The sequence below is a fragment of the Alligator mississippiensis genome, chromosome 2 (assembly GCF_030867095.1).
Source record: "Alligator mississippiensis isolate rAllMis1 chromosome 2, rAllMis1, whole genome shotgun sequence".
Classification (NCBI taxonomy): Eukaryota; Metazoa; Chordata; order Crocodylia; family Alligatoridae; genus Alligator; species Alligator mississippiensis.
This window is the reverse complement of record NC_081825.1, coordinates 279,545,203-279,563,999: the sequence shown is the minus strand read 5'-3', so window position 1 is coordinate 279,563,999 and position 18,797 is coordinate 279,545,203. Positions and strand designations below refer to the sequence as shown.

General features: G+C 39.7%; 1 protein-coding gene across 5 annotated transcripts in view; it reads left to right on the top strand.

The window, feature by feature from the left end:
- ATG2B (autophagy related 2B) overlaps positions 1 to 18,797 on the top strand; it is a 76,183-nt gene that overhangs the window by 17,897 nt on the left and 39,489 nt on the right. For 2 of the 5 annotated variants that reach the window (XM_019481619.2, XM_014596460.3), the window contains exons 8-23: positions 162 to 344; positions 2,904 to 3,058; positions 4,539 to 4,650; positions 5,445 to 5,706; positions 6,418 to 6,568; positions 7,003 to 7,095; positions 7,278 to 7,466; positions 8,284 to 8,557; positions 11,018 to 11,120; positions 12,885 to 13,080; positions 13,222 to 13,364; positions 14,639 to 14,796; positions 15,069 to 15,244; positions 15,634 to 15,784; positions 16,703 to 16,902; positions 17,876 to 17,956. In XM_019481619.2, coding sequence (XP_019337164.2) covers positions 162 to 344; positions 2,904 to 3,058; positions 4,539 to 4,650; positions 5,445 to 5,706; positions 6,418 to 6,568; positions 7,003 to 7,095; positions 7,278 to 7,466; positions 8,284 to 8,557; positions 11,018 to 11,120; positions 12,885 to 13,080; positions 13,222 to 13,364; positions 14,639 to 14,796; positions 15,069 to 15,244; positions 15,634 to 15,784; positions 16,703 to 16,902; positions 17,876 to 17,956 — 2,627 coding nt within the window. The remainder of the gene's footprint in view (positions 1 to 161; positions 345 to 2,903; positions 3,059 to 4,538; positions 4,651 to 5,444; positions 5,707 to 6,417; positions 6,569 to 7,002; positions 7,096 to 7,277; positions 7,467 to 8,283; positions 8,558 to 11,017; positions 11,121 to 12,884; positions 13,081 to 13,221; positions 13,365 to 14,638; positions 14,797 to 15,068; positions 15,245 to 15,633; positions 15,785 to 16,702; positions 16,903 to 17,875; positions 17,957 to 18,797) is intronic. The other 3 variants (XM_019481620.2, XM_014596461.3, XM_019481618.2) reach the window with 2 other exon arrangements.

Below are 18,797 nucleotides of genomic sequence, written 5' to 3'. Positions count from 1 at the left end.
GAATAATGGAAATATTCCATTCCTTTCATTAATTGGGGGCTGGGATTTGGAGTAATTTCTTATGAAAATATGGTAACTTTCTCACTAGTTGTTGAAGTTTTCTTTTGGAGATTTGGAAGAAAATTAGAAATTATTTCTTCATATCTTCTCTTTGAATTCAGAGAGCCCCAGTAGGATAGAATTGTCAAATAAAGATAGGAAGAACAGACCAATGCAACAGGAAGACGAGTATCGGATTCAGATGGAGTTGAAGCGTTACTTGCGAAAAGACTCTTTATCAGCAGGAGCATCATCTGAGCAGAGCTTTTATGAGACAGAGACAGCCAGAACGCCTTCTAGCCGTGGTGAGTTGTCAACTAGGCTGTCTTCCATACTAGGCAACATTATTCAAAATAATTTTGAACATCCTGTACTAAAGTACACTGACCTTTTGAGAAGGGGAACATAATAGGGCTGTGCAATCTGCTTTTCGATTCGGCCGTTTTGGAGGGCAGTGATTCATTTTGTTGTATTGGATCACTGTCTTGTTTTGTTTCGCCCAAATCTCTTCCAAATCTGTTTCAAATGGGCTAGGAGTTTTGCACAGCCCTACTGCCAAGCTGGGCAGGGCTTGGGGCCGGGGGCTGCAGAGCCCCAGCGGGGAGCAGGATGCGGTCGTGAGTGGCTTGTCCAGGGGAGGGCTGCTGCTCTCTGTGCAGGCGAGGAGACCCCTGCACAGATCTCTGATGCCTGTCATGCAGGTTTGTGGGGCAGGGAAGCAGTGCAGAATGGCAAGCAAGCCTGCTGGTCCCTACTGCACAACTTGGCTCCACAGGGAGCAGAAATCTGGCGGGGGTCTCCTTGCCACTGCTGTACGCCCCGCGCTGCCCCAGATCTCTGCTCCCTGCAGAACCAGGTCGCGCGACAGGGACTAGCACTGACCTGCCATGTGACCTGGCTCCACAAGAAGCAGAGATCTGCACTGGGGTCTCCTCGCTGCCACTGACCGCCCCACACTGCCCCGGATTTTAGCTCCCTGCAGAACCAGGTTAAGCGGCAAGGACCAGTACTGCCCTGCCTCATGTCCTGGCTCCACAGGGAGCAGAGATCTGCATCAGGGTCTCCTTGCCACCATTGCCCACCCTGCGCTGCCCTGGATCTTGGCTCTCTGCAGAGCCAGGTCACAGGGCAGGGACCAGCACTGCCTTGCTGTACAACCTGGCTCTGCAGGGAGCAGAGATCTGCTCCATGGTCTCCTTGCTGCCGCTGCCCGCCCCATGCAGCTCCGTGTCATCAGGGCAGTGTGGGGCGGGCAGCAACGGCGGAGCCCCCCCCGGCATGGAACTCTGCTCTCTGTGGAGCAGAATCGCACAGCAGGGCAGCAGCATACAGCTGTTTCCCTGCAAGCCCAACTCCAAAATTTTTGGAAATGTTTCAGATGCCTTGTTTCTGTGCGGGCCAGGGGCGAGCCGGGCCCGTCTTTGCGCACGCGGGCGGTGGCCAGCAGCCCGGGCACGCGGGGCCGGAGAGAACCGTGCGGCGGCAAGGCACGCACGGGCTAGAATTAGTCACAGAGACGTAATGGTTGATTTAAAGATTATTTACTTACACCCAAGATGGTCGCGGTGTAGGCTGGACAGTTTCCAGGTGCAGCTCCGCTTAAATCCTTGTTGGAGGACTACGACAAATTCGGTTCTTTGGCCCCGGAGTTGTTAAGGCTCCGCGGGTTCGGCAATTTCTTTCCCACGGAGTTGTCGAAGCTCCATGCGTTTGGTTCGGCTCTCTGGCCCCAGAGTTGTTAAGGCTCCGTGGGTTCCAATCTTGAGTATATAGGAAAGGGATACGTCTAGGATTGCGCTCGGCGACGGGGAGAGGCCAGAGGCTGTTTAGACCTCTGTTGCCTGCTTAAGAAATGCGTTGGGTCCGTGAGGATCCACAGCGCTTAGAGATCTTCACGCTCTCTAAGTGATTTCTCTCCAACTTGGGCAGAAGCCACCCAAGCTCTTTATACGGCTAACAAGCCAATCGCTAGCCGTTACGTGTACATACATTAGAATCGGCCAATAACGTGGCACAAATCTTCATACAAATGGCGGGAACTCCTTTGCACCGTGCATTTCTGAGATGCAAAAGAAATGCACCATGCAAAGAAAGCTACAAATTGGCGGGAAATTCCCCGTTGCACTGGAGTTCTCCTCTGCAGCAGAGAACTCCACCGTGCAAAGAAGCTGCAATTTAGCGGGAACATAATTTAGCGATGCCGAAGCGCGCACAAACAAAAACTCACAACTTTGGGTTGTGACAGTTTCGTTTGGAGATGTTTCAGAGCCTTCCGTTTTGATTAGGATTCAGTGTTTTGGGCGCCAAAATGGCCCGAAACACCTCTGAAACAAAACAGCTGCTGAAATTTCACACAGCCCTAGAACGTAACATAGAACTTCGTATAAAACTTTGTATGATCTATCATTAATTATAATATCAAATCAGGGAATTTAACTGCTGATTTTGTAGGTGCTAATTTATATTTGATTCAACCACAGCATCTGTAGCAGTCTTATCAACATGATTAGATTGAAAAAATGCAGACATTTTATATTTTACGCATACTTACCACATTGCTGCAATTAGATTTTTCATATTGGCTTGATCATGCATCCTTTTTGGAAGCTGTTTTGTGTGTGTGTGTGTGTAACTAGGGGGTTGGACTAGATGACCTCCTAAAGTTCCTTCCGACCCTTATTTCCTATGATTCTATAATTAGGCCCCAGGAAGATAGTCCGTTTATGAAATGTAAATAATACGTTAGTCGATCTCTTATCTAGTTTAATTTGTTTCTGCAGTTATTTAATTTTACATTTGGTAACTAGAAATAATGTTCGTCATTAAAAGAACGTATAATTGATTGTATTTAAATTTCCCCTTAGAAGAAGAAGTTTTCTTCTCAATGGCTGATATGGACATGTCTCATAGCCTTTCCTCTCTTCCACCTCTCGGAGACCCACCAACTATGGATCTAGACCTGTCTTTAACTAGTACCTACACTACTACCCCGGCAGGATCTCCTCTGAGTGCTACAGTGGTATAGTATTAACTCTTAATATCTTGCTGGAGTAATGTTTTGTTCAACTTAATCATATTGTATATTTTCTTTCCTATTTAAATCTTACTGCAAAATTCTTAGAAAATATGAACTAAATCATGCATACAGCATTCTCCAGTTGTAATATCTTGCAAATTTTATATGCATTTATTGACATAGAGCACATGTCTATGGGACAAGCAGCTCTGTCCATGCTAGCTTCTGAACTGGGAGACTATGTAGAAGCAAAGCCTATTAGCCCACCTGTTTCTGGTTCAGGAGCTAGTGGCTAAGTACAGTCAGTCAAAAAGCCTGATGCTGAATTGATTGTCTTCACAGGTTAGTCTAAGCTGTGTAGGTTGAACCAGTAAGCAAGTGAACAGACATTCACTTTTAATTCCAGAAATGTAGCCACATGCCTGCAGTGGCTCAGGCCTGAGTCTGAGGAGCACTAGAGCATGCCTCTCTGCTCTGCTGAGGCAGACAGCTTGGGCCAAGGCTAGCCAGCCTACCCTGCAAGAAGGACGGGGGTGATGGTTGTGGGGGTGGCGCAAAGCATCCTGGGATGCTAGGGGGCTGTAAGTTAACTTGAATCTGGAGGGGCTCTGGGACAAGTTCAGTGAACTGATTTAACCTTTAGCAGTTAAATCTGATACTACATCCATCTAGGCTTATCTTAAACAGGTTTTGGACACTTTGAAAGTGGTTTGTATGCACTGAACTTCCATTGTGTTACAGATTTGAACCGGTTTCCAGTCACTTGTACTGTTTTATGTGTAATTTCTGTCCCTAGCCAATGTGTGCAGAGCCAGCATGGCTTCTCTCACTGCATAGACATGGCCAGCATCACACCCTAGCTTTCATAAAGGAATAAAGATGCTAAGTAACTTGCAGCATGTTGATTTTTGATGGGGTTAACAGATCCAAAACTAGAATGTATCCTTTATTTCTTACAGCTTTGTTATATCCTTTATTAGTAACAGAACCTTGTAATACCCATATCCTCCCAGCTTCACGTTAGGTTTTTTGATATAGATTACATGACCAGAGATCAAGTAAAAATGCACAAAATGTGATATTGTGTAAATTAACCCATAACCCAACAAATAATTATTGCAGCCAAGATCACCCCTGCTTAGTCATTAAGCGCACGCTTAAGTTAACTGCTGAATAGGAGCCAGAGAAGGCAGTTCTGGTTTCCCTAGGTTAACAGAACATAAGCCTGCTCGGATGGAAACTTTTATCCCCCTTTCAAAAATAGAAGTGTGTGATCATGATAAAACTCAAGAACATAGTTTGACACCAGATACGTAATCTAGGCATGCTGTAGTTTAATGTACCATCAAAATACTGTGCCAGAAAGCTGCTGTTGGTAGTATAGATGTATTTTTTTCTTCGTTTTTCTGTTGCTGTTTGTGTTAGACTGATGTTTGTGAGCTCTTGTGTTATGAAAGTGTCATCAATTATCTTCTCATTTTAGCTTCAGCCAACTTGGGGTGATTTTCTTGATCAGAATAAACATGAGCCACCACCACCAAGAGGTTCATCACTTACACCCAGTATAGTTCACCAACCACCCTTAAGAAGGACTTGTAAGTAAAACACATGCTTTGCTTCCTAGTCGCTTTGTAACACTAGATGGGTTTTTTTTATTGATTGTTTTGAAATTTGATATGAAGACAAAAATTAAGAGGACTAAAATGTCATGTATCCTTTTCTTCTTTTGGTTCCTCAGAATGTATTGTTTTTCTCTCTTTAGTATGTTTTAGAAGTATATGCAGATGCTGTACTTTATTACAAAAGTACCTACGGCCTCTCTTTTCAGAAGTGAGTTAGACCAGATATGAGTTGTTTGGGAGAGTTGGCCAAATTTACCAATGAGATAAAGCAGGCTAATTTCAGCAAAAAAGTGTTAATTTTCTGTATTTAAATAGAGGTTCAGCTTATTGCAAAGGCCCAGATTCTATTCCATCCATTGGGTGCCTAATTGGATGTAGGTGTCTATGTTGAATCTTGTTCCCCCTTGCTTGAGTCCCTTACTAACTAAAAGATGGGTGGGTCCTTCTTCCTCTTTTGCTTTTTGTGACTTAGTCTTAAGGTTAAGATCATGGTGCATTACAAGAGTATGTGAATTAACAGTTTTTGAGGGACTCAAACTAAATGGAATAGGATCATACTTAAGGGTCTAAGTATACTTAGGTGCATAGTAGGTGGAATTGGATCTGGTCTGTAGGATACATTTGCTTTTTATTATGATTTGTATGTTAGCTGTGTTTCACTGTTTATATAGTACTGAAGACTTCCATGTTTTGATAAATGTTTTACATATATTTGCTGTTATTGACAAATAGCTTTCAGTGACAAATTTAACTTAATTTTGTTTCAGCCATTCCATCCCGATCTGTTTCAGTGGATGAATCCAGACCTGAGCTGCTTTTTAGACTGGCTGTGGGGACTTTCTCAGTATCTGTACTACATATTGACCCTCTACCACCACCTGAAACTTCACTGAACATTAACCCCTTGACACCAATGGCATCGGATTTCTTTACCCGAATAGAAAAGATTGATCCAGTTAAGTTTTCAGCAGAAGATTTTATGTCCTTCCGGGAAGTGTTTGCAGAGGCTTGTTCTCATGACCACCTTAGGTACAACTTTATTTATTAATTAATAGAGCAAACAAAGAACTAAATATTCTTTGACTAAGCTTTGATAATTTATTTCCATTAATACTTGAAATGTAATGAGCATATTCTTTTTTATTAGATTTTAAAATAGTCATGGACAGTATGAGATCCAAAATTCAGAATACCAGAAAGAGAGAACTGTGTGCATAACTCAGATGTCTTTTCAGGCAAGGTGGATCAAGCAAGGAGCAAGTTATGAAACCAAATCTACATGGTGCACAGGAATAAATCAAGATGTTTCAAATACTTTGTTCCTTAGAAACAATTACACTTTATGGGAATACACTCATTACAAAAGTGATTTGGAGGTTTGTTATTTGTAATGTGGTTTCACAGTTATGCAAAATGTGATAACAATAGGGCAAGGAAGAAATTTGAACAATATTTGCAAAAGGTTAGGAAGCAATTTTTCTTTGACACAGTAGTCCTGTATCATGGCTTGGCAATAAAAAATAAGGATTTTATTTTTCACTCTAAGCTTTAGGTATTTAGCACTGAAGAAGACCAAACAACAGAGTAGGTGGATTCCAATATTTTGTTAATGCCAGAACTGTTTACAGTCATCCTTGTATTTCTTTGAGTTATATCAACTGTTTATGAATTGTCAAAGTTATTGTAGTTATCCACATTTTATATTTATTTATTTATTTATACTTTCATTTTTCATAACAGATTTATAGGTAGTGGCATCAAAGTGTCTTATGAACAAAGACAGAGGTCTGCATCTCGATGTTTCAGTACAGATTTATCCATTGGGCAAATGGAACTTTTGGAATGCCTTTTCTCTACTGATTCCCATTCCGTTCAACCTCATTATACAGAGGTAATTAAAGTTACCTGATCTTACCCAAGCACACTTGAGTGACTGAAATAACTAAGTAGAGATGTTTTCAAGGATATAGTCCTTGTCTTATTTTTGGAAGGGTTCCAATTGCTAAATGATTTTTTGTGTTATAGTGACTCTGGGGTTTTAAAATTGACTCTCTGGTTTTAAAATTTGATTTGTTTTAACTGAAAGCTCTGCTCATGAATCAAGATGGTTTCATATTCTGTCACCGAAGAGCTCAAACAAGTAGCTGAGCTCTGGATTGGCTTGCAGCTTGTGTTGGGGCCATATGGTTCAGCTGGCTGTGGGGTTCCTTCTCTTGCTTTTAAGTAGAATTTGCCCTTTCCTATTCTTGGGGTTTCTTTCTTTTTTTTAAGGAAAAAAGATCTTTTAATTACTTTTAACTATGTTCTTTTTTTTTTGTTTTGAAGCTGCTAACATTTCATTCTGAGAGAGAAAATGATTCACATCCTACTTCATGCCTTCAGCTCCATTATAAACACTCAGATAATAGAGGGCCTCAGGTAAGTTTGGAAAGAAAAAATGACTTTGAAGTGTTATTGATGCTCTGCTGTAATATCTTTCCTCTAAAGATATAACAGCTGTTAATATTAGTAGTTTGCACAGAAAGTTGTTTGCAAAAATCCTTAGTATTGGCTTTTTAGGTTTTTATTTTATAATGCTGTTGAGAATGTATTTTTTTTAGGGTAGTCAAGGAAGACTGAGCTCTGTTCCACAGAAAGCAGAATTACAAGTCAAACTGAATCCAGTGTTCTGTGAACTGGACATCAGTATTGTGGACAGACTAAATTCTTTGCTTCAGCCACAGAAACTAACCACGGTGGAGATGATGGCATCTCACATGTATGCTTCTTACAACAAACACATTAGTCTGGTGAGTAAAGTGTCATTTATTTGTGTGCCTCCTGGTTGTACATGGCAGTTGCAAGTGGAAAATGCAAAGATGGAATTAGCTTCATAACAGCACATCTATATCGATATCTAGCTACAGAGTGAGATGGGATTTTAAGTCTTTAATGTGTTATCTTTCCAGAAAATCATTGAGTAATTTGGGTTGTTCTGGGTGCTAATCAGCCCTAATCTGAATTGATAATCTTTTGTGTACTATCTTAATCCAAATCGTTGCTTGACTGAAAGAATAATAGTAATAATCATCATCATCATCATCATCTCCCTAGAGGTAGTAACAGATTAGAAAGGCTTGTTTGTCTCTGTTCAAGGTTTTCAGTAGACTGCCAGATGGGCTAACGATATCTTCTACGTAATTGGGTTTAGTGGGCAGATTGGGTTTTAAAAAGACATAATGTGGGATACATGCAGCTAGTTAATTATACTGCCATCACTCCATTATGAAATGAAGCTATTTGTTGCTGTAAAAAAAATATTCTCCAAAATTGACTTTAAGATGGAGCAAAAAGCAGCAGTGAATGAATTGAGGGAATTGCTCTCAGTTTCAAATTCCTTACCTATATATTTATGACTTGAAAGTTTTATACTGTTTAATGGTAATTCATTTTTATAACTAGCTGTATAAAATCTTAAGAGTATCAGTTCTAGCAGTCAATTTCTGTATATTTCATTTAAAGTAGTGGGTGAAAAGGCTTGTGATTTTTTTTTTTTTCAACTTCTATAGCTTTTATTTTAAAAGCTATATCTCTAGTTAAATTTGTTTTTCATTTTATTTCTTTTAGCATAAAGCCTTTACTGAGGTTTTTCTGGATGATTCACGTACACCTGCAAACTATAGAATTTCAGTCCAAGTCACAGCACCAGCATTAGATCTTTCTGTTCGCTTCCCAATACCTGATCTACGGTCAGATCAGGAAAGAGGACCATGGTTTAGAAAATCGCTTCAAAAGGAGATCCTTCATCTTGAGTTTACAGATATGGAATTTAAGACTGAGCTTATAGGAGGTTCAACCCCAGAACAAATTAAATTGGAGCTTACCTTTAAGGAGCTAACTGGTAAGAAATACAGTTGCCATGCTAATGCTAAATATATATATATTTTTTATTGCAAAACAGCCATTTAGTTGAGACAAAGATCTTTTGGGAACTGAAACATTCAGAATTTCTGCCTGCCTTGAGAGGGTAGTTTTGGTTTTCTGTAATAAACTCCAATAGAAATCAGTGTGGGTGTCTTAGGGAAACACAAAGCTGAATCAAATTTTCAAATAAGCATGGTGTTTTTTTCTTGCTTTTTATTTTATGATTAAGGCCTCGAGTTCTAGCTGAAATATACTGAGACCTGTAGGCAAAATAAAAACTTTCTGGCTAATAAGGTAGTGAGGTGGCTAATCATGTAAGTCTGAAGTCAGGCAGAAGTAGGGTACCATAGGCCCTTCAGATGTTCATTTGTTGTTATGGGAAATTTGTGTGTATCCCACAAGTGGTAAAATGTGAAGTGTTAAAGGGATTTGTCCTGGGAAAAGCATGGACAATCTGCCACAAAATGAGCAGATCCACAACAAATAAGTGCCTGATTTAAACAGCAGCTTCTTTGCTGTGCTGGGACAAATTTAGCATTGGGATTGGTCGCTCTTCCCCCAACAATCCCACAGTGCTCTGCTGTGCCTCCCCCTAGCTTGGAGAGGGAAGGGAAGGAGAACAGCTGGCTCCCTGCTAGCCCTCCTGGCATGAGCTGGCAGAGGTGCTTTTAAGTTGCCTTGTCCCTGTTTCTGCTTTGGAACAATAACCCCTGCCCCAGCAGTTCCATCCCTACCTAGTCGAGGAAACCTGCATTTCTCCAGGTATGCAAACAGCCCAGCACCACGGAGCCATTTCCCAGTGCTCGGCTACTCACGTGTCCTTTATACTTTCTGGTGCTCCAGCCTTGGGTCCTGTGGAGAAGCAAGCAGAACTGCCCCACCCCTTGGGGTGTGGAGATGCAGCCCTGGTTAGGTGTAGCAAAGTCCTCCCTGCAAGCAGCAACAGGGCTAATGAGGGTTTTTTCTCCCTTTCCCCCCGACCCCTCATCAGCTCCTGCTGCCACTTGCAGGAAGTCCCTTCACCTTTGCCTCCAGTGCTAGTGGCAGCAGCAGAAACTGATCAGGGCAGAGACCCCTGATCAGCCCATACTGCCTCAGGAGCCTTGCAGAAAACCCCATCACTCTGGATAAGGTGGATGGATGAGGTAGGCAACCCCACTTGCCAGCAGGGGTGAGAAGACTGCCAGAAAATTGGGAACATTAAAGAGTTCCTGGGCTTCAGCCAGTTCTGGGGCTGCTTAGGAGCCTGGAACTTTAAAGGGCTTGCCAGCCTGTCAGTGATCTAGTTTGGGAGCCCCTTAAAGCTCCCTGAAGAACAAGCTAGAGTGTAGCCCCCTCTTACCTTGTGCTAGAGAGTGTCATGCGTTTGTGGCATTTCTCACCAGGGGACTTTGAAGGTTGAGCTGCCTGTAGCACTTTGTTTTGTAGTGCTACAAATTAGATGGGGTTCAGAGCAGCATGACTGTCTACTTTATCAGATGCTAAGAATGAACTTGAAGGGTACATGGACTTGGACAGGTTGGTTAAAAACTTGGAGAACCCATTCATAGAATCTGATGGAATAGGCTATCAACTATGAAAATTCATGCCTCTGAACCAGCTGATCTCTTCGGTGCCAGTCTTTCCTACCTTCCACCTGCCTGGCTAATAACATGTGACCACTTAAAATGTTATGGTGTTGCAGAGTGTTGTTCAGGACTTCCCAAATGTATTGGGAACAGCAAATATTATAAGTTTTAGCTTGGTTTGGTTTGGATAGAAACATTTGTCTCATCTCATTAAAAAAATCAGTAAACTTAAGGCTAAAAAATATGCCTGAATCTGAAAGATTCTCATTCCAGATTAAGCTTTGAAAAGAGCTAGTGTAGCTCGCTCCTGGATGGAACATGTCCAAAATGAAACCATCTAGTTGATAAAATTTTGTCGTTCCCAAGACTTTTGTAAAATGAAAGGTGTAAGCAGGGAGCATGAATTCTAAAAACTTGTTACAAAACAAATGTAAGATGGGGCCTTCATACTGCTTGGACACTTCAAATTGGTTTCCCACTCATGATCAGTGTAGGTTGAGTTGCTAGATTGTGAGACTCAAAAATGATCCTTAAGGGAAAAAAAATAATACTTTCCAGTAAGCATCTCACTTACTAAAAAGCCCCAAAGGAAGACTAAAATAAAGCATATAACTGGTGTCTTAATGGATCAGTAGATGCTCAGGGAACTTTATTGCTTTTAGTGAAGACTAATTCTATGTGGTGTAAGTTTGTTTAGAGATGAGACACTCTTTGTCAATCATTTGCTGTTTCATAGAGGAAAATTCTAGCACTTGTAACATAGTATAGTGATACCATAAGTATAATTCAGACTCTGATGTTTTTTAGTGGATGAGTGGGTAGACTCTGACCTGACAACATTTAACCTTTCTATATACTTTTCTCTTAAGGCTTGTTTGAAGAAGACAAAGCAGAATCTTCGGTAAAATTTTTTCAAGTATGCAGTGGCATAGATGGAGATCTGACAACCTCTGACAACTTTGACTGGCCTCGGTAAAATAATATCTTTCATTTTTCAACATAATGTTTTTAGTTGCTATCTTTTTTCTTCTAAAACCAACTTGGGCTGCCCATGTGATATTTGCCTTAAACACATCAAGAACAGTATAAACATGTTGCTACTGAGCACCGTAACTGATTGGAACCTTATTCAGAAAAAACCTAAGACCTTTATTAGTGGATTATGACCTCTGAGATGATGAATAAATCATAAATTGTCTTCTCCCTTTTGGAGGGGGAAAGCTAGGTGATTGGACGATTTCACAGGAAAACAGCTGAGAGGCTGCTGGGCCAAGGAAGTGGCAATATGGGAGTCTAAAGTGGGTCATTTTAGGGCAGGGGGAATGTTAGGTGGTGGGATTGCAATTATTTTTAAATGTTAACAATCAGGAAATCAAATGAAGACATCAGTGCAGTCAGCCTTGCTACCTCCACTAAAACCTTCTAATGGCTTGTTTTTCATGGCTTCATTCCTTTGCCTTAAAAGGCTTAGATACTATTGAGCAGGAAGAGGACCCAATTTTTTGTTATTCCTATTTATTTTTTCTTAATTGAGGTACCTGGTATTCTTAATTGGGGTACCTGGACCTGCTTGCGCCTGGCCAGGTGGCTGCTAGGATGTCATGGAAGGTTTCCCTTAGGTTTCTAGGAGGGGAGTGTGTGTTAAATGCCTAGGCAGCTAATATGAATTAGGTGGGTAGAACAGCGTGGTGATTAGACTAGCTGACTGATGAGGGGACTTGGAGCCAGTATTTCACTTCTTCACTTTGTTCTGGTGTTACTTCACTGCCACCTCCTCCTGGCTGGAATTCAGAATGGAGAGGATTGGGAGTGAAGTCAGAGAGGCTTCATATTCAGTAAGTAATGTATTAGCCCCAAGCAGCAAAAAGGTGCATATGCTGCCTTCTTGCAGTGCAGCCAGATGTGTAAGGGTGCACATCAGCTGTGGGAATGAGTGATGTGAAGGCCAGATACATGACACTTGACAGCCCTGGTTACTGATGTATGCTTTTAAATCCATTTAGGAGGTTTTGGGTTGTTTTGTTTGGGGGTTAATAAAATAGACTTTTCTTAGAGTTTGGGTGACCTCTCATGTAAAAGCTTTAAAATGTCATCCATTTTGTATCCTAGTCATCATTTCCTTTATCCTCTTATTTCTTTAAGTGATTGATAAATATAGGGAGTAAAGTAAAACTCTGACATAGGAGATTGATTTATAAATATTAAGCCAGGAGTGTCAAAGATATGGCCCATGGGCCATATCCATGGAGCTCTCATCTGCCCTGTGGTGCTGCCTGTAGGTCTCAGATGCCCCATATGCAGATGAGTTTGATACCCCTTTATTAAATTGTTGGTGCAAAGCCAGAAAATTTGAGCTAATATTGAAACTCTTGTGTCTGTGTAATTCATCTTATATATTACATGAAAACACTTAATGTTCACTTTGATATAAGTAGTAGTAGATATACCTTGAAGGCCTGACAAATGTAGCTACATAAATTAAAGAAGCAATTTCAGCATGCACTTGAATGTTCTCTTTCGCCTTGATTTATGCCAGATGCACTTTTTTGGATGGAAGTTTACAGTGCCATATTTTATTTTGCATCATGGTACCTAGATGCATGTAATAATAAATGCATGTATTTCAGTATATTACCCTGTATATATGCACACTCAGGCTGATTCACAAAAATGCACAGACATCTTTCTTGGCATTTTTTTCTAACATTTCATTTTTCATGATCTTTTCAATATCAGGATTGTGCTTAAAATAAACCCACTAGCTGTACACTCCATTCTGGAAAGGATAGCACCAGAAGAAGAAGAAGAGGGAGATGGTAACTTTCAAGAGGAAGAGGAAGGAGGATCTCATTCTCTCAAGGATGTCTGTGATTTTAGAAGACCAGAGCCTTCCCCTTTTTCTTCTCGTAGGGTCATGTTTGAAAATGAAGAGGTAAAAAAAATGTTATTGTAGGTAATGGACTTACTGTCAATAAAATGGAAAAGCCTTTCTGATTTATATACAGTTTCTGTCCAAAAAAGTCCTTAACAGCTTGACAGGCTTTTTTTGGTTTGGTTTGGTTTGGTTTTGCAGATGGTCATGCCAGGAGATGCAGCTGAGATGACAGAATTTCAGGAAAAAGCAATCAGCAATTCTCATTATGTACTGGAACTTACATTACCAAACGTTCACTTAACACTGCCAAACAAGAGCTTTTATGAGAAACTTTACAATAGGTGAGTATAAACATTAGTTTGCTTGGTTAGTATGACCTGTATTTTTGTTACTGTGCTTGTTCATAAGAGCATTAAATCTGTAGCCATAGCAGGAATTAATGTGTTATATAATGTTAGCATCATTCTGTAAGAATGTAAGGTTTTCTATAAAAACTCTTCTAAGTTATCAGAAGGAGGTAGTAACAATGTTAGTTAGCCAGAAGACAGGGTAGAATCATACCTTAGAGACTAAGTGAATCAGATATTCACTGATTCTCTGATTCATTTAATCTCTTAAATTGCACCTTTACCTTGCCTTCTGCCTAAGCTATCAGAAGTGTAGTTAAGTCTTATCCCTCCCCATTAGCTAAGCAGCCAGCCATGCAAAATAGTTTGACACATCTTTTTTAACAGAAAATAGGCTTGTTTTTTGCTTTTGCCGAAGACCCCTTTATTTGAAGTGCTTACACTTGCATACTATTCTTGGATATTTCTTCATATATAGATCATCATTAGATTCTCTTCCCTTCACAGACACCAGGAGGCAGAAGAAAGAAAACATGCATTTAATTTGTGTGGTTTTAACACTACCATTAAAAAGGAAATGAAATTACGAGTGGAAAGGATAGACATTACTATAGGAGTTACTATTGGATTCTACAGGGAAATAACATTAAAATTGAATTAACAAATGACATGCATATATCTAAACTAAATTTATTTAACTTTAGTTTTGAAAAATTAGAGATACTGTGCCCTTTTGATCTCAGCCACCCTACACAAGTATGACATCTCTGAGTAAACTGAACCATGAATTAACTACTCAGGCCTCTTTGCTTAAAACTTCACTTCTGCTTCAAGCAAAATCTTTTTTTCAGATTCTTTAGCAGACGTTTTCTTAACCCAATAAATTGTCCCCCCTGCATATTGCCTGGACACTAGGAAGTAATCACAATAATTTCTTCAGAATATAATAACTGAACAGGGTCAGAATTCATTTAAAGAGTTTGTACCACACCACTAAATACTGAACTTGGTGTCTGATGTTTGTATGCATCTAATCAGATATTAATAATAAATAAAGGGAGCAGAATTTTATGCTTAGTTTCATGCTTAATGACATCTAATCTCTTTTTTTATTAATATGTTACTCCAGTTTGGCTCTTGAACTTTTTCCCATCCTTTTACAGACTGTGGTGTATAAATTCTGTAAAAGACTGTTACACAATTAGCTTTAAGTCAAATGTGAAAATAGTCAGATGATCAATGTAGTAATAACATATTTTTCTTTCTAGGATCAGCAATGATTTATTATTGTGGGAACCTACAGCCCCGTCTCCTGTAGAAACATTTGAAAATATTTCATACGGTGTTGGACTCTCAGTGGCCAGCCAGTTGATCAATACTTTTAATAAAGATGGCTTTAGTCCATTTAAATCTGCAATACATTATGGTAATGTACTTTTATAAATATTTTAGCACTACAGAGGTACAAGACACACTTGGCTGAAACTATTGTTGATAAGGGGAAAGCTTTCATTGTGCAGTAAAGGAATTACACATCCTGAAAAAATAAATGTAAATTATTTTTTTTTAATCAGCATTTCGTATTGACTGAAATATTCTTGTGAAATTTGAATTTTATTAAAGATAGAAAAATAATATATACTTGCCATTGCTAATGTGGGCATGTTAGTGTCAAGCCATTTTGTTGTTTTTTTCTAGTAGATGATGAGAGTGGATCTGAGGAGGAAACTCTGCAATATTATTCTACGGTTGATCCAAACTATCGTTCACGCAGGAAGAAGAAGCTTGAATCACAGAACAAGAACACACAGAGCTTTCTTTCTGTTCTGTTAAATGTTAACCATGGATTAGTGTCAATATTCACAGATGTAAAGGTGAGATGCTGGAAATGGCAAGCTAAATCTGGCTGAGTTTTCTTCCAGGCATGGTGTATAAGTCATGGTATTACTTTTTTTGTCCAGCAGCTTTCATGCCATTTGTTACATTATTGCTTTTGGGAAATGTTATTATACAAAAAGGAAAAAAAATTAAAAAGCTGTATGACCATCCTTCAAGTGTTTTGGTATCATAATCTTAATATTACAGTTAAAGTTGTAACAAGTTACTGTCATTCTGTAATATTTTAACATAATTGCATCATATTAGATCTGAGAAACTAAATATGGATATAAGAGTAGTGAGTGGTATGTTGCATTATAATATCCTAAATGACAACAAAATATCCACAAGTTGTGATATCTCTCTTTGATTTTTTTTCCTTCAGGAAGATGATGGAAATATACTGGAAGGAAGGCATGGTGAATTCTGGTTTGAATTTAAGAGTGGCTCATTGTTCTGTGTGACTAAATATGAAGGTTTTGAAGACAAACATTACATCTGTCTTCATTCTAGCAGCCTCAGTTTATATCATCAAGGTAGGAAATTAACATTTCATTGCATAAAAATTTGATGCAAGGCTAACTAGTGGTAAAATTTTAAGTTCTTTTGGGCAAGGAAATATTTTTGTTTGTAAAGCATCTAGAGTAATGGAGTCCTGCTGTATGTTACCATTGTTCAAAGAAGCCTGAGTCATAAGTAAAAATAATAGTAACTATGTTTGCTTTGGAAACTGTCTACCATAAAACTGCTTCAGCATCTGCTGGCCTTTAAAAGATTTGTGGGCCTCCAGCAGCATATCCTCAGAAGCTGTTCTGTCTTCCAAAATGTTTTTTTCCCTTTTATTAATTGCTACGTAATTCCAAAAAAACCCCAAACAACTCAGTCCGTACTGTTTGAACTTCTATAGCAGAGTTCTTTCTTGGCTACCTAAATTGCAGTCGGACACTAAAGAATTTTAAGCAGTCTGCATGGCTGATAGGTCCATTCTCTTCCTCTTGAAACAGTGAGACTATCAGCTATAAGTTTTCCTCTTCAGGTAACTTCAAACTAATGGCAGTGGGGTTTAGAGACCGTCAGGGTGTAGATCTCTATTTCAGCAGTCATTGGAGGGTTGGAAGTACATCTGGCACCATTTGTCATGATAAGAAGAAGAGGTATAACATTAACCTAACTCTATCACTAACTCTCTAGGGAGAGAGACTACAAGAACGGAAGTTTTCCTTGTCTTCATGTTTGAACTTTGGTTTCTATTTTGCTAATAATATGGCAAAGTTAATTGCTATTGATTGTTGTAAATGTTGGAGAACATTGGAAACCTCTCCAGTGGGATCCACAGTTTTAATTGTGCATTGCTGACTATATTTAATAATAATTAAAATAATAGCCAGGAAAAGGGAAAAGGATTTCCATTAGCCTTATCTAGATCACAATTTTCTGACTACATCTCTATGCAGGTATGGTCGATGGAACTGTTCCTTCATCTGAGATGCGCCTGCCTAGTATGATACATCCCCATTGGTTAGAACCTACCATTTATTTTTCTGAAGAAGATGGTCTCTGCAGGACGTCTTCAGATGGTGTGGGAGTGGACTGTTTAAGTATGCTCTCTGTTGCAGTGAAAATCCAGTCTGATAAACTGGAAAGCAATACAAAGGTATGTGTTTCCAAAGATTAACTTCCTTGTATTGTCCAGGTTTTTTCAGCTTGCATAAAGAATTTACAGTGTTCATACATTTTTGTAAAGGCTATCAGTAGACAGAAATAACTTCAAATTTCTATTTCCATTATAAACTTGTTTTTGTAGTTATAGAAATTTGAATGTTTTAGGTATATTATACAACCATACTAATATGCCTTATGGTCATGTTACTCTGTGCGTGCCGTTCAGCAGCACAACAACCTTTGTGTATTTCCTGACACTGGCTGTATGACTTTTCTTTAAAGGATGATACTTTTTGCTCAGTTAGCCACGTTTCCCTTATCTAGACTTGCCTTCCCCTGACTCTGCTTTGCCTCCATGTTCGAGCAGTGACATACAGGTGTTTGGGGAGGGAGGTCTGGAGTTTCTTGATGGAGCTTCTTGGTATTTTTTAGTCTGCATATTACTGTGCACAATATGACAGTGTTCTTGATACAGTCTTCAAAGATAATCTGTGGATGATTTTAAAAATATAGATATTGGTACATCATTAGCATAATGCCATCTTTCTGAAACTCTCGCTTCCTGAATTCATAGTTGGATCTGATCTTTCACCTATTGAAATTAGTTCAAGTCTGAACTAATATAGGATGTAGAAGATCAACAATTACACTGATTGAAAACTGGGGTAGGAGGAAGAGGGAAGCTTACTTGCGTTTTGGGCTGATCTGTTATAATTGTTCCATGTGTTTGTTCCTGTCCCACAATAAGTGAAAGCTAAATCATATTTATTTAGTAGTTCTTTCATTTCAGTGGTAGTTGCCCTAATTTAGCTTATTTTACTATAGGAAAGGAACGAACACTTGAAACAGTTAAAACAGATTTGCTGACAAGAGGTAAGTCCTTCCTCATTGTATAATTGTTTTATCTGTTTACAATAATGCACCCCAGTATTGCATAAACTCACTTGTAAAACTTTTCTGTGCAGGAATTTCTAGTTGCTGTAGGACTAAGAGGAGCCACTCTGCAGCACAGGGTATTGCCTTCAGGCCTAAGCTGGCATGAACAGGTCAGAGAACTGAATTTTGTTGATTTTATATTAAAGTTTCACTACTGTAAGTGTTAAATTAACGATTGACCTAACCCTTGGTTAAAAAAAAAAATTAGCCTTTGAGCTTTTCGTTTGACTAAGCATCACTGTCTCATTCTGTTCTTAGAAATGTAGTGGCTCTTTTTGGACATTAATTTCTGTCTTACATAGATTCATAGATGTTAGGGTCGGAAGGGACCTCAATAGATCATCGAGTCCGACCCCCTGCATAGGCAGGAAAGAGTGCTGGGTCTAGATAACCCCAGCTAGATGCTTATCTAACCTCCTCTTGAAGACCCCCAGGGTAGGGGAGAGCACCACCTCCCTTGGGAGCCCATTCCAGACCTTGGCCACTCTAACTGTGAAGAAGTTCTTCCTAATGTCCAGTCTAAATCTGCTCTCTGCTGGCTTGTGGCCATTATTTCTTGTAACCCCCGGGGGCGCCTTGGTGAATAAAACCTCACCAATTCCCTTCTGTGCCCCCGTGATGAACTTATAGGCAGCCACAAGGTCGCCTCTCAACCTTCTCTTGCGGAGGCTGAAAAGGTCCAGGTTCTCTAGTCTCTCCTCGTAGGGCTTGGTTTGCAAGCCCTTAACCATACGAGTGGCCCTTCTCTGGACCCTCTCCAGGTTATCCACATCTCTCTTGAAGTGTGGCGCCCAGAATTGCACGCAGTACTCCAACTGCAGTCTGACTAGCGCCCGATAGAGGGGAAGTATCACCTCTTTGGATCTATTCGTCATGCATCTGTTGATGCACGATAAAGTGCCATTAGTTTTAGGACTCCAAGATCCCTTTCCACTTCCATGCCACCCAGCA